General features: G+C 38.7%; 2 protein-coding genes and 1 pseudogene across 3 annotated transcripts in view; 2 read left to right on the top strand and 1 right to left on the bottom strand.

Moving 5' to 3' along the window:
* LOC148716794 (cilia- and flagella-associated protein 70-like) overlaps window positions 1-27,157 on the top strand; it is an 83,691-nt gene that overhangs the window by 32,719 nt on the left and 23,815 nt on the right. The window lies entirely within an intron of this gene.
* LOC148716797 (uncharacterized) lies at window positions 11,707-14,912 on the top strand. The gene has a single exon (XM_088745835.1). The coding sequence runs from the start codon at window positions 12,291-12,293 to the stop codon at window positions 13,065-13,067; it is 777 nt and encodes a 258-aa protein (XP_088601961.1). The 5' UTR covers window positions 11,707-12,290; the 3' UTR covers window positions 13,068-14,912.
* On the bottom strand, window positions 21,495-23,705 carry LOC148716796 (uncharacterized; annotated as a pseudogene). The gene is made up of 2 exons (XR_015995666.1): window positions 23,451-23,705; window positions 21,495-22,530 (listed from the first exon to the last, which is right to left on the bottom strand). The product of XR_015995666.1 is annotated as an uncharacterized LOC148716796 (transcript).

The raw sequence follows: 27,157 nt of genomic DNA, 5'->3' as shown, positions 1-27,157 counted from the left end.
TTTTTTGGATAAATCTTCATTCTCTAATTCCTAATCGATACGCAGGCAACACATTTTGAAAATATGCAGTAGACCTCCTGAATCTTTGGTGCTTGCACGCACTGACCTTTGATATAGCTAAAAGCTCTATCATTTAAATACAAATTTTGTCCCTTATCTCGTTTTCTTTCAGGTAAAGTACATGCACAGGTGCATAGTAGTACTTATTAAACGCTACAAAACTCACGCTCAAATTTCTTTCTTGTGTATTTCTTTCTTTGTTTTGAAAAAAGTTCAAAAACCTCGATTTGATTTGATATTCTTTTTTTAGCCCTATCTCTGATAATAGGCCCTCAACATGTGTATCTCTGGGGAAAAATATGCCATTATGAACCCGCTTTGGGCTGATTCAGGATTTAGTATTCAGCTTATCCAGTTTTATGAAAAGAACGAGAAAATGACAGAAAAGACCGTGACAGGCGAATGACTCAGACGGAGTTTTCTCTTTGTAGAAATAATTTGAACCAAACTAGTTTTTCTAATCATGGACGCAGAAAATGACTCTCTTTTGCTCCTCCACAAATATACACGTAATTGGCTTACGCAAGTCATGGAGATCTTCATTGCGCTATTAAATCAATAGAGTTTTTGTTCGCGGGCATAGGTATGTTTTGTGCCCGACATGAACTGTGGGCGAGTGGGCGGTGGGTCTCTCTAGAATTTCATATTCACGCAATTTATTCTATCAATAGTATAGCTCCAAAATAGTTCAAAATAATACTTGCTCCGAGCTTTCAAAAAATCCTTAAACTTTGGTCTTTGACTAAGTTAGAGATGTCTTAGCAGATAAATTTACTTCTTCTAAAATGATTACAATAAACAACAGAGTTCGGCTACGAGACGGTCGATATTGGCTTGTCTACCTGTTTCATGGCAATTAACTATTCAGCTCGCAATTCGTGACATAGAACAACTTGTGAAAAAGGGTACAGAGTCGCTCGGAAGTAATTACAAACAAGTACGTAGGTCCATTAATCGCACTAAAAGGGCCATAACAAAAGGTAACATTAACATAGAGACTTATAATAAGCAAAACAGAACACTCAAAAGAACAAAGAAATTTCAAATGAATAAAGGCTGATAGTTTCGAAAGAAACTGTTTGGGGCTGCGTCGGTGGGAGTAACGAGATAATTTGGATATATGAACAAAGTTGAAATGGTAAATTGGCCACCGTAATGATTACAAAAGCTGACGTTTCGAGCGTTAGCCCTTCGTCGGAAGGGCTAACGCTCGAAACGTCAGCTTTTGTAATCATTACGGTGGCCAATTTACCATTTCAACTTTGTTCATATATCCAAATTATAAAGAAATTTCAAGCCTCGATAAAGCAATTATTTAAAATCTATTGTATTCTACAGAAACGAGACCTAAAATCTTGTTTTTGATTTCGTTCTCTTATAGAACTTGTTTGAAAAAGCAATATATAGTCCGACGTGGAACAGGATTCCCTCTTTTAAGAACACTAATGTCTCTGGCCGGCAGAGAAGTTCTTTACAACTTGGGAAAAAAGAGCAGAGTTTCGCTCGGAAGTTATTAATACAAGGATCAAACCACGAAAGAAAGCATTAAAATAGTAACATAACAGGCAAAACAGAACACTCAAGAACACAAAGAAACTTTGAGCTTCAACAAAGCCATTACTTTACATGGAAAAATAATTAAGTTTAAAACATCTTTGCTCCCTGACAAACCTGCTGGTCAGTTTTGATTGGTTATTAGACGCATAAGGAATGAAAACAGTTCTGATATGATCACCCGGCGTCGATGAAGAATTATCGTGAAACTCTAGAATTAAAATTAACTCCCAAAAGTTTAGGATAAAGGTTTTGCCGCCTATCTTAAAAACTTGATAGTTTTTTTGGATAAATCTTCCTTCTCTAATTCCTAATCGATACGCAGGCAACACATTTTGAAAATATGCAGTAGACCTCCTGAATCTTTGGTGCTTGCACGCACTGACCTTTGATATAGCTAAAAGCTCTATCATTTAAATACAAATTTTGTCCCTTATCTCGTTTTCTTTCAGGTAGAGTACATGCACAGGTGCATAGTAGTACTTATTAAACGCTACAAAACTCAGGCTCAAATTTCTTTCTTGTGTATTTCTTTCTTTGTTTTGAAAAAAGTTCAAAAACCTCGATTTGATTTGATATTCTTTTTTTAGCCTTATATCTGATAATAGGCCCTCAACATGAGTATCTCTGGGGAAAAATATGCCATTATGAACCCGCTTTGGGCTGATTCAGGATTTAGTATTCAGCTTATCCAGTTTTATGAAAAGAACGAGAAAATGACAGAAAAGACCGTGACAGGCGAATGACTCAGACGGAGTTTTCTCTTTGTAGAAATAATTTGAACCAAACTAGTTTTTCTAATCATGGACGCAAAAATGACTCTCTTTTGCTCCTCCACAAATATACACGTAATTGGCTTACGCAAGTCATGGAGATCTTCATTGCGCTATTAAATCAATAGAGTTTTTGTTCGCGGGCATAGGTATGTTTTGTGCCCGACATGAACTGTGGGCGAGTGGGCGGTGGGTCTCTCTAGAATTTCATATTCACGCAATTTATTCTATCAATAGTATAGCTCCAAAATAGTTCAAAATAATACTTGCTCCGAGCTTTCAAAAAATCCTTAAACTTTGGTCTTTGACTAAGTTAGAGATGTCTTAGCAGATAAATTTACTTCTTCTAAAATGATTACAATAAACAACAGAGTTCGGCTACGAGACGGTCGATATTGGCTTGTCTACCTGTTTCATGGCAATTAACTATTCAGCTCGCAATTCGTGACATAGAACAACTTGTGAAAAAGGGTGGAGAGTCGCTCGGAAGTAATTACAAACAAGTACGTAGGTCCATTAATCGCACTAAAAGGGCCATAACAAAAGGTAACATTAAAATAGAGACTTATAATAAGCAAAACAGAACACTCAAGAGAACAAAGAAATTTCAAATGAATAAAGGCTGATAGTTTCCAAAGAAACTGTTTGGGGCTGCGTCGGTGGGAGTAACGAGATAATTTGGATATATGAACAAAGTTGAAATGGTAAATTGGCCACCGTAATGATTACAAAAGCTGACGTTTCGAGCGTTAGCCCTTCGTCGCAAGGGCTAACGCTCGAAACGTCAGCTTTTGTAATCATTACGGTGGCCAATTTACCATTTCAACTTTGTTCATATATCCAAATTATAAAGAAATTTCAAGCCTCGATAAAGCAATTATTTAAAATCTGTTGTATTCTACAGAAACGAGACCTAAAATCTTGTTTTTGATTTCGTTCTCTTATAGAACTTGTTTGAAAAAGCAATATATAGTCCGACGTGGAACAGGATTCCCTCTTTTAAGAACAATAATGTCTCTGGCCGGCAGCGAAGTTCTTTACAACTTGGGAAAAAAGAGCAGAGTTTCGCTCGGAAATTATTAATACAAGGATCAAACCACGAAAGAAAGCATTAAAATAGTAACATAACAGGCAAAACAGAACACTCAAGAACACAAAGAAACTTTGAGCTTGAATAAAGCCATTACTTTACATGGAAAAATAATTAAGTTTAAAACATCTTTGCTCCCTGACAAACCTGCTGGTCAGTTTTGATTGGTAATTAGACGCATAAGGAATGAAAACAGTTCTGATATGATCACCCGGCGTCGATGAAGAATTATCGTGAAACTCTAGAATTAAAATTAACTCCCAAAAGTTTAGGATAAAGGTTTTGACGCCTATCTTGAAAACTTGATAGTTTTTTTGGATAAATCTTCCTTCTCTAATTCCTAATCGATACGCAGGCAACACATGTTGAAAATATACAGTAGACCTCCTGAATCTTTGGTGTTTGCACGCACTGACCTTTGATATAGCTAAAAGCTCTATCATTTAAATACAAATTTTGTCCCTTATCTCGTTTTCTTTCAGGTAGAGTACATGCACAGGTGCATAGTAGTACTTATTAAACGCTACAAAACTCAGGCTCAAATTTCTTTCTTGTGTATTTCTTTCTTTGTTTTGAAAAAAGTTCAAAAACCTCGATTTGATTTGATATTCTTTTTTTAGCCTTATCTCTGATAATAGACCCTCAACATGAGTATCTCTGGGGAAAAGTATGCCATAATGAACCCCCTTTGGGCTGATTCAGGATTTAGTATTCAGCTTATCCAGTTTTATGAAAAGAACAAGAAAATGACAGAAAAGACCGTGACAGGCGAAAGACTCAGACGGAGTTTTCTCTTTGTAGAACTAACTTGAACCAAACTAGTTTTTCTAATCATGGACGCAGAAAATGACTCTCTTTTGCTCCTCCACAAATGTACACGTAATTGGCTTACGCAAGTCGTGCAGATCTTCATTGCGCTATTAAATCAATAGAGTTTTTGTTCGCGGGCATAGGTATGTTTTGTGCCCGACAGGAACTGTGGGCGAGTGGGCGGTGGGTCTCTCTAGAATTTCATATTCACGCAAATTATTCTAGCAATAGTATAGCTGCAAAATAGTTCAAAGTAAAACTTGCTCCGAGCTTTCAAAAAATCCTTAAACTTTGGTCTTTGACTAAGTTAGAGATGTCTTAGCAGATAAATTTACTTCTTCTAAAATGATTACAATGAACAACAGCGTTCGGCTACTAGACGGTCGATATTGGCGTGTCTAACTGTTTCATGGTAATTAACTATTCAGCTCGCAATTCGTGACATAGAACAACTTGTGAAAAAGGGTACAGAGTCCCTAGGAAGTGATTACAAACAAGTAAGTCCAATAATCACACTAGTAGGGCCATAACAAAAGGTAACATTAAAATAGAGACTTATAAAAAGCAAAACAGAACACTCAAGTGAACAAAGAAATTTGAAGCCTCGATAAAGCAATTATTTAAAATCTGTTGTATTCTACAGAAACGAGACCTAAAATCTTCTTTTAGATTTCGTTCTCTTATAGAACTTGTTTGAAAAAGCAATATATAGTCCGACGTGGAACAGGATTCCCTCTTTTAAGAACACTAATGTCTCTGGCGGGCAGAGAAGTTCTTTACAACTTGGGAAAAAAGAGCAGAGTTTCGCTTGGAAGTTATTAATACAAGGATCAAACCACGAAAGAAAGCATTAAAATAGTAACATAACAGGCAAAACAGAACACTCAAGAATACAGAGAAACGTTGAGCTTCAATAAAGCCATTACTTTACATGGAAAAATAATTAAGTTTAAAACATCTTTGCTCCCTGACAAACCTACTGGTCAGTTTTGATTGGTTATTAGACGCATAAGGAATGAAAACAGTTCTGATATGATCACCCGGCGTCGATGAAAAATTCTCATGAAACTCTAGGATTAAAATTAAATCCCAAAAGTTTAGGATAAAGGTTCTGCCGCCTATCTTGAAAACTTGATAGTTTTTTTGGATAAATCTTCCTTCTCTAATTCCTGATCGATACGCAGGCAACACATTTTGAAAATATGCAGTAGGCCTCCTGAATTTTTGGTGTATAAAATAAATGTCTGCCAGAGGGAAAATCACTCAATCGAAAAATAACAGGAAAAGAGAAAGAACAGAGTTTCACTTATAGTAGTCTCGCGCGAGTAACTTTGTGACGCTGCTTTTTTTAAAACACCGTCGCTAGATTGCAGCAGTCTTGCTGATAAGTTCTATCTACATATATGCATATATATATATATATGATTATTATCTACAGGAGCAGAGAAGCAAAAGCCCTTCTACTGGACATATTGAGTACTTGGTTACGACTTGTGAAAAAGGGCACAGCTTCGTTTAGAAGTGATTATTACAAACGAGTAGGTCCATTGATCACACCACAAGTGCTATAAAGAAAGGCAGCATTAAAATACTGACACAAATTAAGCAAACCAGAACACTCAATTACACAATGAAATTTCAGGCTTCGATGGAGCAATTCTTTGAAATTATTATAAAGCTCTTCACACATCTTTGTCTCATGAGAGACTTATTGGATCTCAAATAGTACAGAACACTCAAAGGACAGTCTTGAAGGCAATCGAAACCTCAAGCTAAGGTATGAAAGATTTTACATTTTATGTCGCTTTCTTTTCAAGTCATATTTCTGTCCTTTGTCAGAAGGTAAATGATTTGTAAGAGCTTTCTGCGGAAATCTAAACCTCATGTCTCCATACTTCACGTTTTCTGCCTAGATCAGTCATGTCTCCCCAGTTTGTGCTGTGCTTCGTGTTGGTTTTGATGGGAGCTATTTCAATACAGGGACAACGTCTAAACATCAAGCGTAAATCACCTGCCTTCTTAGTGAGGCGTCATGATCAGGGTGAGTCTTCGACTAAAGTCTCCTAATGTCATTCCTTTAAGAGCTCATATATATATCTATATGGCAATAGAAAATCTCTCGGCCTTCACTGAATTTTATTTGCAACCATTAGCTCGTAAATTACCAGTGTACATTAAAGACAACACCGATCTGCTCAACAGGATTGAGGAGCTAAATTGGAATGGCCCTTTTCCCGAAGGCAATCTATTGGTTTCATGGGATGTTGTCTCAATGTTTCCTAACATAGATAATCAACTCGGTCTTACCGCAGTGAAGAGGGCACTGAATGCCAGAGAAAATAAGCTTCCATCCACTAGTTGCATTTTGGAAACGGTTAAAATTTGTTTGAAGAGCAATCATTCGGTTTTCAGAGAAAACTTCTTTCTACAGGTTCATGGCACAGCCATGGGCCCTAAGAACGCCTGCAGTTATGCAGATCTTGCCATGGGTGAAATAGATTTTCAGGCTAAGTTCTCTGGCCACATAAAGCCGGCTTTGTGGTGGCAATACCGTGATGATGTTTTTGATCTCTGGCAACAAGGCCTTCCGGCACTGCATGAGTTTACTGAATTTATAAACTCCTTGTATCCCACTATAAAATTCGAATTAGTTTCTTCCGAACGAGAGCTCCATGTGCTAGATTTAACTCTACATCTTATCGAGGGTTTTATTAGGACAGACGTTTACTCAAAGCCAACTGATAGTCACCTGTATCTCCCACCATCAAGTGTTCATCCTAAACACGTTTTCAAAGCTATTCCTTACAGTGTGGCGACGAGGTTAGAAAGAAATTGCTCCGAACAAGCTTTTCTTGCCCAGAGAATAACCGAATACAAGGGTTATCTGGTTACTCAAGGTTACCCTTCAAAATTAGTGGATGACCAGTTTCGTAAGGCCTCTACCATACCTAGAAATGATTTACTTAGGACTCATGCCAGATCTAAGAGGAAATTATTCCCATTTGTGACCACACTTAATCCAAATTTACCTGATGTAAGTCGCATCATTAAAAAAACATCTGGGTATTTTGGAATCCAATCCCAAGTTAAAAGATCTTTTTCCTTCAAATTCCACCATAGCATCCTTTCGCAGATCTAAAAACCTTAAAGAACTGTTGGCGCCATCCCGTTAAAGCGAAGGGGTTGCTGAGGTCAAGGGATGTTTTATATTTGAACGCTGTTCGCGCTACTCATGTACAATATCTGGATGACGTCGTGCATAACGAATGACGTCGCTAGAACGACCAAATTCATTATCACAATAATAAAAAGTCTGAAAGCGTCTCAGTGACAACATTTATGAAATTGGAAAACAGGTCAAGACAGTTTGTATCATAGGGATGAACAAGGACGCGCATAGCGGCCACAAAACTCAGGGATGGTGGAGTTTTCAGTAGGATTTAGACGGACTGAAAACTTTCCTCATCCCGCGCGCAGTGTCATGTTTCGTCAACATATGTTCTTGAAACTACTGTTCTATGCCTTAAAACATGTTAAAGGGCCTGACAAAAGATCCGGAAACAAATTATTTTCTTTCGTCAAATGAGTTGGTAATTGAACGAGTTTCTAAAGCAGAAGTTTCGAGCGTAAGCCGAAAGGGCGAAGGACGCACGCTCGAAGATCATCTTTAGAAACTCTTTGTAGAGGCAAGTTTATATTATATTTGTTTCTATTAACTCAGTTGCTAAAAGCAAATTATCTTCATTTGTAACCTCCACCGAAGTAGCACCACAGTTTCGTTAGAATCTTCCCCTTCACTCTAGCAATGTACAGCGCCGTTAAAAATGAAGTAACACGTTACTGAGAGGACAGACTTCAACTTTCATTGCTAACTTTTTGTGATCTTGTACCGAAGTGTGTCCACATTTTCAAAGAAGAAGTAAACAGGGTGATTTTTATTGTTTCGTTTTTCCTGGTTATCGTTCTATCGACTCTTCGCGAGGATGAGAAGCACATTTTTCGGTGGTTTAAGGGAGGTGAAAATTCAAAAAAATTAGTTTTTGGAAAAATATCAATCACAAGAAAGTGAACCTTGTGTTTTCTAAAACAGTTTCATAAGGGCTTTAATGTGACAAAGTTTGGAACACTCGAAAAAAAGAATGCGTTATTCATGTTAGATACAGAAATGAGAAATCTCTCACTTATATAGACCACGGACAACAAAAAATAACTTAGGAAACCGCGGCAAGGTGAGAACAAAAAAAAATAAAAGAAAAATACACGTCCTTGATAACTTTGAATCTCAAGTTTGAGGCAAAGAATGCAAAGACAACCAAGGTATTTGACTTTTTACTGACGATTTACTGCTCAAAGACACTTGTGAAATAATTATTTGGGCCTGGCTTGTGGCGGATTTGCTGTACTATTTTAAGACATTCCAATTCCTAGGTTGTTTCTCTGTAATATTCTTTGGCCGGATGATTACATACGGGAGAGTTTTCCATAAATTGAATAAGGGGTGTTATCTGGTCGTATTTTGCGTAGAGTGCGTAAATGAGTAACTCGCCATACACGGCGTCAACCAGGTATTGTGCGTATATGCGGCGCGTATGTTGTGCGTATATTCCGTCGATCATTAGTATAATTGAAGCCTTGGACAGAAATCATTCTCATTTACTGAGAGATCTCGAACCACAGGTGGGCCTAATATAGTGTGAAGACAATCGTCAGCTTGGTAGTTTTAATTTCACGATGAATCGAGTCGCAGTACTACTAATGTGCTTCAAGATGTTATCTTTTTGTGCGGGTAAGTGTCGTAAAACATTGAGTGAACTTTTGAAATTGCATTCTCTGCCACAAAAAGTTATTAGGAGGCTACTGTCGGAATACGAAAACGCCCAAGGTTAGAGTTGAACGTTCATGCCAAGTTATGATTCAGAAACTGACAGAGACTTTGCTTCCGCAACGCACTGTTGTGCGAACCGTTTTATTACGATTTTTTTCAAATGATATTCGCCTTTCAATTGTTCCATGTCAGAGAAACAAAGCCTATTGACGAATAAGTTACAGTTTACATTTTTCCTTCCTCAGTGGCAACAATCGGATCAAAAATGAAAGATAGTTAATTTTTCTCATTTTCTCATTCAGTAGAGAAGAGCCTGGGTAATTACTAGTTCTGCATACCTTCAGTAAATCATCAAATATCTGTGTGTGTTATTTAATATCTGGGTAGTAAATAACACACACCCAATCCTTGCTCCGCTACGTTTTGCCAGTCGTCATTTCGGTCTCAACAACATTTTATGAGTACAATTGATATTAAGCCCACTTTCAACAGAGGAGTTAAAACCCAAGTTGAACCATTCGTAGAAATTTCCAGAAGTTAGAAAGAATTGTTAGTCTACATGGCTGCGCAATATTTTAAATCAGACTGGTGAATAAGAATACTTTTATGGTTGCATTTCACGAACACTTAACGGTTGCATTTTACAAACGCTTAAAGAGTCGCATTTTACCAACAAGTTAAGTCCCAAATAACCTAAAGCCATTCATTTCACTTACAATACACGAGAGATGTTTACTGGCTCGTGTTTTACATAGCGTGCGTTTGGTTACTGAAGTAAGTAGCGTTTTTATATAGTCTTTTATGCCCCGCTACTGACGATGATCCGATATTTCAACGCCTTTAACCTTTCCTTGACACTTCTTATCCACATTTGCACGTAATTTAGCTATTCAAACGCTTATGACTACCTTTTTAAAGCGAAGTTTATGTGAGTCATGATCATTTTGCGATATAAAGCAATCAGCGTTTTAAGAATTGAATAGTATTGGATCTTTTAGCTGGGTAGTTTTAATTTCACGATGAATAATCGAGTCGTAGTACTAATTTGCTTCAAGATGCTATCTTTTTTTGCGGGTACTACAAATTGAGTGGACTTTTGAAATTGCATTGTCTGCCACAAACAGTTATGGGAGGCTACTGTCGGAGGACGAAAACGCCCGAGGCTAGACGTGAACGTTCATACGTACCATGTTATGAGTCAGAAACTGACAAAGATTTTGCTTCTGCAACAGACTGTTGCGCGAACCACTCCATTAGGATTTTGTGAAAATGATATTTGCCTTTCAATTGTTCAATTCTAGAGGGACAAAACCTATTGAAGAATCAGTTAGAGTTTAAATTTTTCCTTCCTCACTTCCAACAACCAGATCAAAAGATAGTTATTGTTTTCACTTTTCAGTAGAAAAGAGCTTGAGTGATTTTTAATTAGTTCTACATACCTTCAGTAAATCATCAAATATCTGTGTGTTTTATTTAATATCTGGGTATTAAATAACACACACCCAAACCTTGCTCCGCTCCGTTTTGCCAAACGTCATTTCAGTCTCACTGCATTTTATGAGTAAAATTGATATTAAGCCAAGTTCTGCAACAGAGGGGTTAAAACCCAAGTTGAACCATTCGTAGAAATATCCTGTAGTTAGAAAGAATTGTTAGTCTGCATGGTTGCGTAGTATTTTAAATCCGACTGATGTATAAGAACACCTCAGTGGTTGCATTTTACGAACACTTAATGGTTGCATTTTACAAACACTTAAAGAGTCGGATTTTAAAAACACGGTAAGTCTCAAATAAGCTAAAGCTATTCATTTAACTTAACAAGGATGTTTACGGCTGGTTCTTGTTTTACATAGCGTGCGTTATGGTAAAAGTAATTAGCTTTTTTGTTTAGTCCTTTGTGCCCCGCTACTAACGATGACCCGATATTTTAACGGCTGTGACCTTTCCTTGACACTTCTCATCCACATTTTCACGTAACTTAGCAACGGAATGGAAAAAGTAATAGGTCTTCAAAAGTCGATTTAAATTCCCTTTTCAAGTAAGACCTGTTGCTTTAATTAAGTTTCAAACGCTAATGACTACCTTTTCAAAGCGAAGTTTATGTGAGTCATGATTGTTGAAGATAATCTCAGACTAAATGTTGTGAACTGGAGATGTTTAATCTGAACTCGGTCTTCTCATTCAGTACAGCTACAAATTACATAAAACAGAAAGCCAGACTCGAAACTGAAACAAATATTGAATTACAAAAAAAAGAATAACACACAAGCGACAACTTACATATTTTTGGCTATCTTCAAGCTAAACCGAACATCAACATCAAAAGACAAAAAAAAAAAGGCAAACATTACTACGCAAAAACAACGCACAACGATTTGAGCACATGTTCGCTAAGGTCATGTGATCTGCACAAGGGGGTACCGGAGGGGCAAACTGTCTCTAACAATGATCATTTTGCAATATAAAGCAATCAGCGTTTTAAAAATTGAATTGTATTGGATCTGTATCAAAAGGGAATAAATATTAATAGGAATGTGGCCATTCCATATTTCATTTGGCAAATGTAAACATGCTCATCTGGAGATAATTGTTTCGTCACCAGACTTTCGTCTTCTAAACCACTGTTCGAGGGTCTCAACTTGAATGGGTTAACTCGTAGCCGTAAAACTGCTAAATAATTAGTCTTAAGGCATAAGAATCGGCAAATTTTAATCTTTAGCCGTAGAAAAGAGTTACCTGTAAAAAAATGTCCTAATTAACAGCTGTCAGAGGTTGCGTAAACGAGTGTAGAGTGTTTCAATAGAGAGATTCAGCATCGCCTTTACGTGAAAGGTGAACGGCAAGAGTGACAACGTGACCACGTTTTTCCACCATTTTTTCACGTTTGCCAGTTGCGCTTTGCTGTTTCTTCGAGAGAGTTACTCTTCCTTGTAAGCTATACAGAGGCGCCTTCAAATCCACCATGACGAGAGCTCACATGAAGCTAAAGCAGATGTCAGAGGTTGCGTAAACGAGTGTAGAGTGTTTCAATAGAGAGATTCAGCATGAATTCTTTAAATAGGTTAAGGTTTTAAAATAAGGTTCGCGCTATTTTACGTGAAACTTTTCGCGTAAACCGTGCGATTCTAAATCTCTCTAATTTCTTTGGTTTTGAACAGAATCCTCGCAACTTGCTAACATGATGTCGAAACTAAATCTGATAAAAACGATGTTAACTGTTTTATTGTCATATTACACCCAAGGAAGCCCTGTTGTGGGTTGTCGTAACAACCGAATACCTGGTCTGATTGGCCATTGGCGCATGGACGAGGAGACTGGAAACGAGGTCGCTGATGACTCAGGTTATGAGAACCACGGCTTGGCTGTTGGCCCGGTGTCTAAGCTATCCAAGTTCACTCGCGGTCGCTATTTTGACTCCGATGGAGTAATCTCGGTTTCAGACTCTCCGGTATTGAATTTTGGCACTTCAAGCTTCACAGTGACAGGATGGATTAAGATTTTGGATGTCACCTATCCCCTGACAACCTTTGCTGTAAAGAAGGGTAATAACTGTTATTATACCCCAGGCCGCCAGGGTTGGGTCGCTGGTTGGGAAACAGGGCACCATTACAGAGCCAATGGCCTTGACGTTTGTATGAGAGACAAGAACAACAGAATGGTTCGAAGTACCATCTCCTTTGACAATGGCTTTCAACAGCTTGGTCATTGGGTGCATTACGCCGTTGTCTTTGATCGCCATCAGCATAAAAAAGCCTTCGTTTACATCAATGGCCAAAAGCAGTCAAACTCCCTTGACATCTCTACTGTAACAGGTAGCATCGACAACAACAGTGATCTCTCGTTTGGCCGTTTGTACGGTTGGAAAACCAAGGGAACTCTCGACGAGTATCGACTGTACAACAAGGCTCTGGACGACTTCGACGTTACTGAAATATACAAGGACCACCTTTTGTGAAAAGCACGTTAAAGTCATAATTGACTGACTTTAAACTAACGATGTTGTTTTGTTTGGCTTTCAGTTAGTTTTTGTTTTGTTTTTTGTTTTATTTTTTGTTTTTGTTTTTGTTTTTGTTTTTTTTTTTTGGTTTCTTTTTTTGTTTTTGTTTTGATTTTGTTTCGTTTTTGTTCGTTTTATTTTTGTTCATGTTTTTTTGTTTTGTTTTGTTATGTTTTTTTTTTCTTTTTTATTCGCCTTTCCGTGCGAGAGAAACCTGCAATTATACCTCGCTGGGGAGGGAGGAGGGGTGGGGGAAGCGGTGCGGCTGGAGGATTTTGGTCCTGCTGTAAAGCTCTGTAATATTGTTATGATCTCCCTAAAATGGCAGCACCCCTTTATACTCTGTTGCCAACGACTGATCTCTGCTCCGTTTCCCCTGACAACCATATAATCCCAGCAAATTCCTCCGTTCCCCTTCCTCCCTCCTCTCCGAGGCGTAAAATGATTTTTGCTTTCTGAATGATGGGTTTATGCAGGCTAATTCTTTAAAATAACGAGAAATGGGATTAAAGAATGCTTTTGAAGTATCAATTTTTCTTCAGGTTGTGTAGATTTTTTCTAGTTTTAGCACTTCTCGTTTTGTCGTCAAGCGATAGGTTCCTCCCAATTACTTAGTCCCATCCAGAGTGATACCCTTCTATGTCAGGAATTTTTTTTTTTTAACACAAATACACACAGAACTCAGAATTTGACGGAGTGCAACTTGAATCTTCTACTATAGGTGATGTCATTCCGTTTCCAAGTGCATATTCAAAATGTATTGATCCACTTCAGATAGAAAAAGAACGCGTAGACCAGACAGTAACTGAATTTTTTTCACAATGATAAGATCTCTAGCACATTTTCTGGTTTCCTTAGCAAATGTTTCCAAAGTCAAATTTAATCTTTAACAACCTCTCGTAAACAAGTTAACTGTGATGTAATTTCCCTTTGACTATCATGGTCTTAAGTAAGTTAGCCATTTTTGCGACGTGAATTCCTTTTGAAATGCTGCATTAAATCCCAAAATAAGGCTAATTAGGATTAAGCTGCGAGAAGATCTCGCACCTGACACAATTTAAACCAACTAGTTTATTTAGCTACTTAGAGTCTGTGACAATCTCTACTCATCGTTAGCAAGACGAGTAGAAGTAGGAGCAAAATGGTAGTTGTAATTATCAGGGAAACGGCCACTGACTCGCAGGAAGGAAGCTTGCGCCTGCTTTTTCTTCATATCCACCATTTCACGGCCTAGCTTTTTACCATGAAAAATACCACTCGACAAAACAAAACCAACTTGCAAGGCGTTGACAACACTAACCGAAATTCAACTTTAGAATGTACTCCACGTTTAAGACTAAATTTTGAGGGACAAAATTTCTCTTTAAAATTCACGATTTTAAAATAAATAAACTCTACTTTTCTCATTCCCGTTCCAGACAAATTTGAGAAAAAATGTTAGGAGCACCTAGGAAAAGCTTGTCGTGCAGCAGCCGTAACTCTCATACTTAGATCTTACCGCATAACTGTAACAGTAAAAGGATAAGGTAAGAGACTAAAGCAGCTGTACAAAAAAAAAAATTCAGTACCAACCCTTTCTTCTCTCATTAAGGTGCACAACTTGGGGGTTTCGTTTCGTCATCGTTATAGAGGCTAGAGCGTTTGAGATTTTGATGCAAGTAAGGGATTCACGCAAATTACTGCGCATGGCATTTCCTATTGACGACGCGACTTGAGAGAAGAAACTAGGGAATTGATACACGATCCTGTTCCATATGGGTTGCTGAAATCTCAGCTTTAAAAAAATATATGGGAGATCATGAATGAGTGAATGGAGATTGAAGAATGATAGCATTAACGATACAAGATCGAATGAATAGAGGATATTACATGGCCGCGCGGGGATACGAATTTTATCTTCGAATGCTGAAAGTATCTCTCACGAGTGAGAGATACTTTTAGCACGAGAAGATAGAATTCGTATCCCCAAGCGGCCTTGTAATGTTCTGTTTATTATATAGATACCGATGACATTTCCACATAAAAGACAACTGTTTTTATTCATTTTCGAAACAGTAATTGGGTAGTTATGTTGGTAACCATGGCCACACCAATATCCTCACACGTGAAAGATAAAAATAGTATCTTAACTGCGCGCGGTGAAGATATGATTTTTTAGTAAAAGGAGAAATCTTGGTATTTCATCAGTATCTATATAATAAAATAGTTTTTAAACACAACGAATATATGAAATTCATATATCTGAACTGCGGTTAGAAAAACGTATTTGTGCATGATCCTCGCAGTAAAGAGCACTATTTAGGAAATAGTGAAAATCAGACCTGAAAAAAATTCAGGCCTGTACGGAATTCGAACCACTGACCTCTGCGATACTAGTGCAGCGCTCTAACAATTGAGCTAACAAGCCAACTGGGAGCTGAATCAATAGTTTTTGATATTAATCCTTTAAAGTGCCCCTGAGATCAAAATTTTCGTACATCATTTTTTTTTTCATTTTCGTGTTCAGTGTGTCTCCTTCACCAACTCTGCTAAATTTCAGTCTAGACCGAGCACCAGAAATATCTTTTTTCGGGCTGTTAAATTCGCGATTTCGCGTCCACCCAGTTAATTGACCATGTTCCGGAAATTGATCGCAGGCCTCAGAGGAAGTGACGTCAAAAGCTCAGCGTGAAAATCTCACATGGCAAAATGTCAAGCAAACATAACAGAGTGCTTTACTCTATTCTTACAAAATATAAACAAAAATGACGAGGCATCGATGCGTAATTCAAAGCTGAACTAATCGTGCAGACCATGCCGCAGGTATTTCTCTGCATCGGGGCCTTGCAAATAGATCAGGGCGGGAAAAACGGATGCGATTCGTGCGAGCTCGCTGAGTAAACTTCAATCCTGCAGGAATATTTGTGATCTACTCCGAACAATTCTCGGAGGACTGTTTCGAGAGATCTGTGTACTTTGAAAGATCTATGCGAAGAATTCTGTCGGCTTCAGTGCCTACCCTTCAAAAGAAGGGACAAGTAAAACCGCCCTCAGTGCGATCTCGACGAAAGTGAAGTCTCCTACTCTAACTTATACTTTTTAATATTCTCTTTGTTGTAACTTTTTCTGAGCAAGAGTGAGTACAAATAAAGGTTGCTGTTGTTGTTGCTGAACCTCCACAGGTTTTGTCACCTTTACATATACGCTGATCAATATCTACCTTTAATAACTCTCTGGCAGAATACCTTACACAAAGGAAAGTTCTCGGTGAACATTGTAAATAAGAATTATAAATTAGCCGAGTTGAGGAATGAGATTTCTGACCTCAAAGAGCTCACTTTTATACAAAAGAGATGAAAAATATAAATGAATAAAGGCTGTTAGTTTCCAAAGAAACTGTTTGGGGCTGCGTCGGTGGGAGTAACGAAATAATTTGGATATATCAACAAAGTTGAAAAGGTAAATTGGCCACCGTAATGATTACAAAAGCTGACGTTTCGAGCGTTAGCCCTTCGTCGGAGCGAACAGAGGAATTGTGGGTTGTGTGTGCTTTTAAAGGCAGAAAATGGAGCTACGTTATCGGTGGGAGCATGGCAACGAGAAAAACATGAATAAATTAGTGGAGTGAAATGCGTTCGTTGATCCCTGTGGGATTTAGACTGCCAGTTTGAAAGATGAGGTCTTGTTCAAGATTTTTACAGCTTTCCGTGCCATCTAAGTGCAAGGAAAGACCGCACATTGCCATATGTTGCTTAGAATGATTAGGTAAATTAAAATGTCTAGCGACTGGTTTCGATGTGTCCTTGTCATTCCTTTCCACGTCTCGAAGGTGTTCTCGGAATCGTTCACCAAGTCTTCTGCCTGTTTCGCCGATGTATATCTTTTTGCAATAAGTGCAAGTTATGCAATAGATTACATTGGCGGAGGTGCACGTGAAGTGGTCGGTGATCTTAATGGATCGTTTAGGTCCCGATATTTTATCAGTGTTGTGAATGAAAGGACACGTTTTGCATCGTGCACGAGCGCATTTAAAAGTGCCTGGTTGGTCATCAGTCTGAAAAGAGCTTCTGACCAAAAAATTGCCCATGTTTTTGTCGCGTTTGAATGAAATGAGCGGAGGCTGCGAAAAGATAGTGCTTGTCTCTGGATCGTTTTGAAGTAATTTAATTTTGTAATCATTACGGTGGCCAATTTACCTTTTTAACTTTGTTGATATATCCAAATTTATTCGTTACTCCCACCGACGCAGCCCCAAACAGTTTCTTTCGAAACTATCAGCCTTTATTCATTTGTATTTTGATTACTGCGACTAATAACTTTTGTCTTAGTTTTTTCAATCCACAGCATTCAGAACAGCGGACAATGCCAAGCCTCAAGAAACTCACAAAGGAACTACGTCAGGAAATCGTAAGTTATCTTTTCCCTTTTCCCCCTATTAGTAAAGATCTAGCATTCCGTTTAGCCATTCTCACTTTCGCCAAAACTAGGTTTTGTAGCCACATAAACTTCATCGGTCGTTGCCTTCATTCTAAAGTTGTTCCCAAGGGTTTTCGCTCCAATTTTCATGGATCTTCATTCACCAAACAATACCATCACCAAATTCAGTGCGGCCAAAATTCTTTTTCACGTAACATCATGAGAATCACCATTAGAGCTATGTGCCAAAAACGTAATCACCTCACCGAACAAATCCTACATTGCCGCTCTGAACTTTCCAAAATCTGTCCAGCATTTTTATTACTATCTATCCGCGCCAAAATTCAGGAAACTAATTCGAAACTTTTCAATCATTTGAACCAAATTAAGGCCCAAAAACTTGACCAACTTATCGGTCCCCAAATCGCTAACCACTGATCACCAGAAAACCTCAAAACTGTAGTTACCATTCCAGAAAACCTCTCACTTTCCGATTCAGAAAAATCCGTCCTCAGTAAGGGCTTAAATTTCGTTCCCATTTCTAAAACAACGGACGAATTCTCAATGAAACAAGACGTAGAAAAGTTCCTTCGCAGCGTTCAATTAAAAGCCTTTTTTCACAACAAAGAGGATGATTCTAACACCTCGAACAAAGACACTTTCGAAACAGTTCAGACTCGAAAGTCTAAATGGACTCCCCCAGAGGGCCAATTCGCATCATTAGACTTTTTTATCAAAAAATGCCGCCACGATATCAACAAACTCAATTTCAAACGTATTACCAAATTTTCTAATCTCTCTTCTGAAGAGTGGTCCGCTCTAAAAAGTCTTAGAAAACGCAAGGACATAGTTATCAAAGCGGCTGATAAGGGCGGCTCAGTCGTTGTTTGGCGCACCGACCTCTACCAAAAAGAAGCTTTGCGGCAACTTTCTGACACCTCTTTTTATCAAAAGATCGACAAAGACCTCACTGCCAGCTATCAAAACTCCGTCAAGAATACGATCAACCAACTCATAACTATACAAGAATTGCCGGCCACAGCAAAAAATCTCATCTTAACCACTCCTAGAACTTCTCGTATTTACTTTTTACCTAAAATTCACAAACCTAACAACCCGGGTCGGCCTATTGTCTCGGCTTGCAGTTGCCCTACCGAACTTATCTCCAGCTATCTAGACAAAATTATGGCTCCCATCGTCAAAACTTTACCATCATATATTAAAGACAGCCAACACGCTCTTCAAATTTTTTCGACACTTTAATTTCCTTGGCCAAAACAAACTTCTTTTCACCGTGGATATTACGTCTCTTTACACTGCCATTCCTAATGGCGAAGGCCTTCTGGCCCTTAAACATTTTTTTGATCAACGTACTGTTAAGGAACCTAAATCTGAAACACTACTACGCTTAGCCGAACTAGTGCTCACACTCAATTGTTTTTCATTCGGAAACAACTTCTTCAAACAAACCAATGGTGTAGCCATGGGCACCAAAATGGGACCTAGCTATGCCAATCTTTTTGTAGCTTTTGTCGAACATCAATTTTTCAGCCAATACAACGGGTCCAAACCTGAACTCTACGGTCGCTACATCGACGACTGTATCGGCGCTACCTCCTCTACCAGAGAGGAGCTCACTAAATTCATAACCGCAGTCAATTCTTTTCACCCGACTCTGAAATATACTTGGGAAATTTCTGACAATTCTTTATTCTTTTTAGACGTCAAAGTTTCTATTGAAGGTAACGGTTTATGAACTAGTGTGTATTACAAACCTACAGACTCGCATAATTACTTGTTAAATTCGTCTTGGCATCCATCTCACGTTAAGAATTCCATTCCTTTTTCTCAGTTTCTAAGACTTCATCGTTTATGTAGTGATGACTCTGATTTCCACCACAAATCAGAGTCAATGTGCCAGTTCTTCGATAAACGTGGTTACCATGTTTCCGTCGTTCAAGTGGGTTACCACCGCGCTCAACTTATTGATCGATATTCAGCACTACAAACGTCGCATAAGGAAGATTCCGACCGCATTCCATTCACTCTCACGTTTCACCCTCACAACCACTCAGTTAAATCCATCATTCTTAAAAACTTTATTTTACTTCAAAACGATCCAGAGACAAGCACTATCTTTTCGCAGCCTCCGCTCATTTCATTCAAACGCGACAAAAACATGGGCAATTTTTTGGTCAGAAGCTCTTTTCAGACTAATGACCAACCAGGCACTTTTAAATGCGCTCGTGCACGATGCAAAACGTGTCCTTTCATTCACAACACTGATAAAATATCGGGACCTAAACGATCCATTAAGATCACCGACCACTTCACGTGCACCTCCGCCAATGTAATCTATTGCATAACTTGCACTTATTGCAAAAAGATATACATCGGCGAAACAGGCAGAAGACTAGGTGACCGATTCCGAGAACACAATCAAGACGTGGAAAGGAATGACAAGGACACATCGAAACCAGTCGCTAGACATTTTAATTTACCTAATCATTCTAAGCAACATATGGTAATCTGCGGTCTTTCATTGCACTTAGGTGACACAGAAAGCCGTAAAAATCTTGAACAAAAGCTCATCTTTCGAACCGGCAGTCTAAATCCCACAGGGATCAACGAACGCTTTTCATTCCACTAATTTATTCATGTTTTTCTCGTTGCCATGCTCCCACCAATAACGTAGCTCTATTTTCTGCCTTTAAAAGCACACACAACCCACAATTCCTTTATTCGCTCCGACGAAGGGCTAACGCTCGAAGCGTCAGATTAAAAATATAATTGTGCGCTCTGACTCTAAAAGAAAAGCTGGCTTTAATATCAGCGAAAGTAGAACAAACACCCTACGACACATAGAGCGTAAAAACAATTTAAAATGTAGGCTTGCGGCCAAAAAACCGAGAAAATGAAAATTTCTTAACAAACCTCTCAAACTACCAGCCAAGTCAGCGTGCTATCAAAGGGTCTCAAATTCATCCCAACACCCGAGAAAAACGAATGTGAAATCCGCAGGCCAACTTTCGCGAGATTTAATAGCAAGACGAATGCACCTGCGTTACACCTTTCACGGACAAAACAGAGCTACTTGGAAAATCGTCATAACACAATTTGCAGAATGTATCTAATCCAAAAAATACGTTGTAACGCAATGAGGTCACGGCTCTAAAAGAGCTGAAAGAAACTCTGCTCTAAACCTCACCGAAGCAACACGACAATAGTCATGATGAATAGACAGAAAAAACAAAAGAGGCCAAAGTGCAACTCAACAACAGAGTTCACTTCAAACTTTTCAAAGCACCGATAGTAAAAAACACGCAGGAAAGGGTTAATGAGATCATTTACCAAATTCCTCGGGGCAAACACATTAATGGCTAGGAAGTGGCCTTCACAAACTCTCAATATCCGCCTTGATACACAATCAGCCATTGTCGAAAACAATTTTTACATATCACTCGATCGTTTCTTACAAAAAAGGAAAATCCCCTACGACAAGCAAAAATACAATTCGAAGGCCATAAAGCGATGGGACCATAAAAGCCACATTGGGGGTCCGTGCCGTTCTGTATTTATCTTCATTCGCATGGCAAAAATTCATCGTTTGCCGGCGCAGAACTATCCACAGAAGCCTCTGATGATTTCTAGGACAATTCATCGTCAGACAAAGTCAACATTGCGACTAACAACGAAACAGTTCTCAAAAAATTAATAGGTGTGATTCTCTTTGCAGCGAACAAAGAGAGTTGTGACAAAGCAAAGCATAAGTTTTTGAGCCTTTGACATCATGATGACGTTTTCTGCTGTACAGTTGCGGGCTCGGCTGGAACATGATTTCAGCAATAGCGGACGATTTTTGGACGACTTTGAAGCGGTAAAAATTGGTCATCGAGGGTTTGTTATGAGCTTTTAATGGCAAAAAAGGTTTTAACTTGACCCAATTCAACATACTATAAAAAAAATTAGCCTAAAAGAAAATGGTCAATCTTCGTCTCAGGGGCACTTTAATCACCCATCTATTTACTTCATACTATTCGACGCAAATTTCGAAATGGATTTAAATTTAGCGATTCAACACATCACAATCAGATCACAACTGTCAAGTTTTACTCTCTACTGACATACTATGTAAAGACAGTTTTTCTCATTTGCAAAACTCGACGTCAGTGCTTGTTACACGAGGGGGTTCTTGAAGATGGCACCCACCTCGAAGTCGTCTAAAGCCCTGTTATAAACGCGATATTCATCCAGAGTTCTCTTGGTTTTCCAACCGTAGAGGTAACCGAATATAAGTGGTCTATTGTTGTCGACGCTGCCTTGGACTGCTGAAATGTCGAGGGAATTTGATTGCTTTTGACCATTGATGTAAACGAAGACTTTCTTCTGCTGTTGGCGATCAAAGACAATTGTATAGTGAACCCACTGATCAACAAGATGATGTTGCTGAAAGCCATTGTCAAACGTGATGGTACTTCGAGCCATTCTGTTTTCCTGGTCTCTCAAACAAACGTCAAGGCCATTGGCATTGTAACCGTGCCCTGTTTCCCAACCGGCTTTCCAACCCGAGCGGCCTGGGGAAAAATAACAGCCGTAACCCTTCTGGACAGCGAAGGTCGTCAGGGGGTAGGTGACATCCAAAATCTTAATCCATCCAGTAACGATGAAACCTGACACCCCCAAATTCAATATTGGGGTAGTTTGGGACCGTGATGAGTCCAGTGGAGTCAAAATAGCGACCACGAGTGAACTTGGACAACTGAGGCACCGGGCTACTGGCTGATCCGTGGTTCTCATAACCTGAGTCATCAGCAACCTCGTTTCCAGTTTGCTCGTTCATGCGCCAGTGGCCAATCAGACCAGGAATGCGGTTGTTATAGCAACCCTGAACAGGGCTTCCTTGGGGGTAATATGGCTTCCACTGGTTGTTGAAGCAAAGGCTTAAAACTGTTTGACCTGCAGATGCGCGCACCATTCCTGTCCTCACCGCGGTACAGGGTATTTGTTCAAACGTCAAGCCACCATCCTGGATTGAAGAATTTGCAGAACATGCATGACTATAAAACTTTAAAATTAGTTTTAAACTGAAATTTGTTTGATTTTAACGATCCGTACCCAAGATCTATCTGCGAAGCAGTCGACTAAACTACGTCACAAAAAAAAAATTGCTCGATCTTTCCATATAAGGCCATGCAACATTTTAATGATTCTTCCTCATTGGCGGCTAGTTGGCGGTCAATTTTCAAAATTCCCCTTTATATTCTCTCTATAAAGGTGTGCTGGAGTTATACTCCCTATATACAACAGTGAAGACTGGTATCCCTCGGTTCCTCTTAAAAACCATGTGATTCCCCCAAAGTCTTCTGAACTCACCCCTCCCCCCTTCCACGTGCACCCCAGGCGATAGATACTGACTGGACCGTAGCCGGTGAACTTGACTGATATGAACTCTACATCCATGGTATCTGCATGATGGTTTCTAAGCGTTGTTAAATGTTTCTAGATGCTGACGTAGTAAGAATAAGCTTAAAGCTTAATGCTTGTCCAAACGGGATCACTTGAAAGAATATCGAAATGGGAAATAACCGGGAGATTTAGCAATGGACATTCCTTTGGGTGGTTCTTCTTGTCTACTGTTTCTAGTTCGAATAGCAATTTGAAATAAAAGACCAGGAGAAAGTCCTCGGAGCAAGGACGAGAACCAACAGCAAACTCAACCCACATGCATTTGACGCCAGGTCCGGGAATCGAACCCGAGCCACGGTTGTGGTGGGCGAGCGCGATTATCACTTCGCCATCCCTGCTATGGCAAAACATCAGTTCCGTTGAGAAAAAAATTAAACAACCCAATGCCCTCTATTAGAGAACTTGAAGCCTTCTCGAGGAAAAAAAGAACAAAAACAAAAAAAACATGTTCGTCGGCATTATTGTAAAATAGAATTTTACCTCGTTAGAACAATAGTCTTCACCAGCTACACTTCGCAGCATTCCGTGGAAAAAGGCGATTACCAAAATTGCAAAGATACATAATCTTTTCATCTTGACGTAGACGGAGCTTCAAAGAAATCGGACTAATTCTGAAAGATTTTCTGAGCTACCAGATCTCACGTAAGATTTTTCTTGTATATTCAGCTGTAGCCAGATTGGCACGCCATAAAGCTAATGAGACATGTGATTGGATAGCAGGCATAGCTGAACAAATTATTGTTCAAATCGATGGCCTGAACATTGTCTCAAAATGGTTAATTATATCTTGAAAAACGCACATTTAGTATCTCGAAATTGCCGATCAGAAACTCACATTGGGTGTTTACATAGGTTTTGCGACAACCAAGGACTAAAATACCAAATGCATGATTTATTTATGCAACATATCATCGTTTCGGACCTAGCTCGTCTGATGCAGTGGTTTCATGATACAGTCAACTCTCCCGTAAGCTGACTTTTTAGGGAATTGGAAAAAATGTCCGTTAGTACAGCTGTTCGCCTACAAAAATTATTTTCATAAGCGGATGCCAAAGAAAATTGGGTGAATGTCTGCCTACGGGAGAGTTTATTTGCGGTGAATGTTGGTTAGTTAGCGACTGAAACTCTTTATTGATGTCAAATATTAAAAAAAGAAAAAAAATATACATAAGCTTGAATTGTAATTATTCCATACTCTACAAAACGTTAGACTGGACTTAATGCTTCCGTCCATGCATCTCAACTTGGATTGGTGTATCTGTTTACGAAAGAGCATAAACGAAAACAAATCTAATTTTTACTTCAAAAATGTCTGCGTTCGCTTACGAGAGAGTGTCCGCTTACAGCAATGTTAAAAATACAGAGTTTCACTGTAAAAAAAAAAAGGATTGTAAAAAGAGTCCGTTAGTGGACCTGTCCGGTTACATGAGTGTTCGTGCATCTTGTTTCGTTGTCTTCAGTGTGTGGCAAAAAAGGTTATTTAGAGTTAATAAATTAATTAAGCTGCACTAATTAGTCACCTAACATGTCAAACGGTAAACAAAGCTGAACTATCGTTGGAGGGTTTCGGCTGTGGTGTGTGTATTTTATGGATTGCAAACATCCATGCAAGAAATGGAGACGAGATAGAAATTAGGCCATCAATTGTAAACATAAAACCTTCGCTTTTTTAATTGCCAAATCCTTGAATGTATACAGTCAGATAACACCAGTTTGACCAATGCCAATGCAGACTTAAAGAATATTGACGATTGTCTTAATTACGATTTATTTTAAATGGGATCTACCTATGGCTAGCTGCTAAATAATTCGCTTAACTTAACAAAAACCGAACTGATTTCTGTTAAGTACGTCGAGGCAGGCTATCAACCACTTCTGAGATTCCAATTTTTACGATAAATGATCAGTCCCTCTACAAAATCGCAGGGGTTACGTATTGATCATAGCTTAAATTGGAATCGCTTTATACAAAGTGTTTGCCATATACTAAATGATTGCCTCTGCCTTGGGTGAAATTAAAAGAATACGGCATCTTAAATTTTTCAATGTTCTGATTGATGTCTTTGGAAGGCACGGTGGCCTCATGGTTAGTGCACTCGACTCCGTGGTCGTGAAAGACTAATAGCCAACTCTGTTATAGCGATCGGGATGCTTTATATTGACTGTTTGGTATTTTTTGGAGGGAATGATTCTATGAACCCGCGTACCGTACAGCGCTTGCGTGTATTACCATGTGCTTCTGGACCCGCATCTTGTGTGATTGTAATGTCTTAGAATTCTTCTAACCCGAAAACTTAACATGTTATGTTCCACAAAACTTTACATGGATTGATCCCGGAACACCTTTAATCGCGATTTGTATCCCGAAATGATATCACTTCATACCGACTGAGGGATTGATTCATTACCTGACTCATGAATTCCGCGTTAAATTGCACGCGAAAACCGACTGATCGCACGAATCGCGAAGCGATGAGAGCGATGTCGGTTTTCAAGTACAATTCAACGCGGAATTCATGAGTCAGGTAATAAATTTTCCTTTAATCGCATCATTGAATTAAAATAGGAAAACAAGAAAAAAGCAATAATATTGTTTGTTTTCATCTCGGGCGCGCGCCCCAGAAAGCCATTTCGAAGTCCACTGTCAGAGCTGTCATTAAACTTTTTAAACAAGCTTCACACTATTTAAGGATAATGGTGGTATTTCACTGAATTTACAAGCCGTTTATTTTTTAACATCTTTTTTTCAAATTTCCACCGAATTTTCTCGAGATCGAAGGAAAATAATTTCCGCTTCTTATCTCTTTGGTGACAAAACGGAAAGAAATGAAGTGTGCAAGCGAAAGCACTGAATGTTGAACATCGCGATTTATATAAGGTGAGCACCTTGAAGTGCAAATACGTGTATTGGTCGATATTTTATTCTTTTAAAAACAAAGAAGTTTTTCATGAAAAGTCCAAAAACTTTGATCTTTCATTTGTAGATATTCACTGCAGGCAACTGCCATTATATAGCTGAATTGTTGGGATGAGCATTCGACTCAAAGTTGATGGAAATATTCTTGTTGAACAATTCATTGGTGAACGTACATTCCAACTAGAACTCTTGCTTTTAGACCATCACTGCCGTTATTCACTACTGTTGTGTCATTACCAACTACTGATGGAAGTGCAAGGCTGTTGACATCAATTTCTCGCTGAGTAAAAGGATAATAAAAGCTGGGAATAAAACATGTGAAGTCTCCTTACCTTTTTTCCGTAACCACTTTGTTGCCAACGGTTGTTTTACCGCTGTTTTGGCGAGTTGCTTTATAACGCGTGCGGAGTCATCAGTCAACTGTATAATAGAAAAAATTATAAAAAGAAATTAAGAAAAAATCAAAGAGGAAAATAAAAGCAAGGAATATATCGTATGAAGTCTTCCCGGCTTTCCTTTTACCGTTGTTTCTTTGTCGTTTACGGTCCTTTTAACGCTGTTTTAGCGACCTTCTTTACAACGCGTGTGGTTCTACCGGTCAACTGTGTATAAAAAACTCGGAAAAAAAGAAAGAAGACTTCATACGATATATTTCTCGCTTTTATTTTTCTGTTTGATTTTTTCTTAACTTTTTTTATAATTTTTTCTATTATCAAGTGTCTGAGCAGTAAATCGTTAGTAAAAAGTCAAATACCTTTGTTGTCTAATTTTTCCAAATTTTTCGAAAAAGTGATATACAATCGCTTAGTAGATTTTTCCGAAAAACACGATATACTTTACCACTGTCAGTTCGGATTTCGGAAAATTCACTAAACATCGCACGCGCTAATTCATTCGGTAAATAAAATTCCATCTGCAATCGACCAACATGAAACAACGGTGGGTGTTTTCCTAGATCTTTCCAAAGCATTCGACACTCTGGACCACCAACTCTTGTTTGCCAAATTGGAGCACTATGGTATCCGTGACGTGGCTCTGCAGTGGTTGAAAAGCTACTTTTCTTTCCGCCAGCAATTTCTCGAATTTAATCAAGCTTGCTCTCCAATGCAAACCATCAAGTGTGGTGTCCCTCAAGGTTCGATTTTAGGCCCACTATTGTTTATCCTATACATTAATGATTTCCCTAATGCCTCTGAATTAACAGACTCTCTACTTTTCGCTGATGACACCAGTATCTTTTATTCAAACCTAAATTGCTTAAAATATGTAC

Source organism: Stylophora pistillata, chromosome 14 (genome assembly GCF_964205215.1).
Source record: "Stylophora pistillata chromosome 14, jaStyPist1.2, whole genome shotgun sequence".
Classification (NCBI taxonomy): domain Eukaryota; kingdom Metazoa; phylum Cnidaria; class Anthozoa; order Scleractinia; family Pocilloporidae; genus Stylophora; species Stylophora pistillata.
The sequence above is the reverse complement of the archived record's forward strand: the minus strand, read 5'-3'. Positions and strand labels throughout refer to the sequence as shown.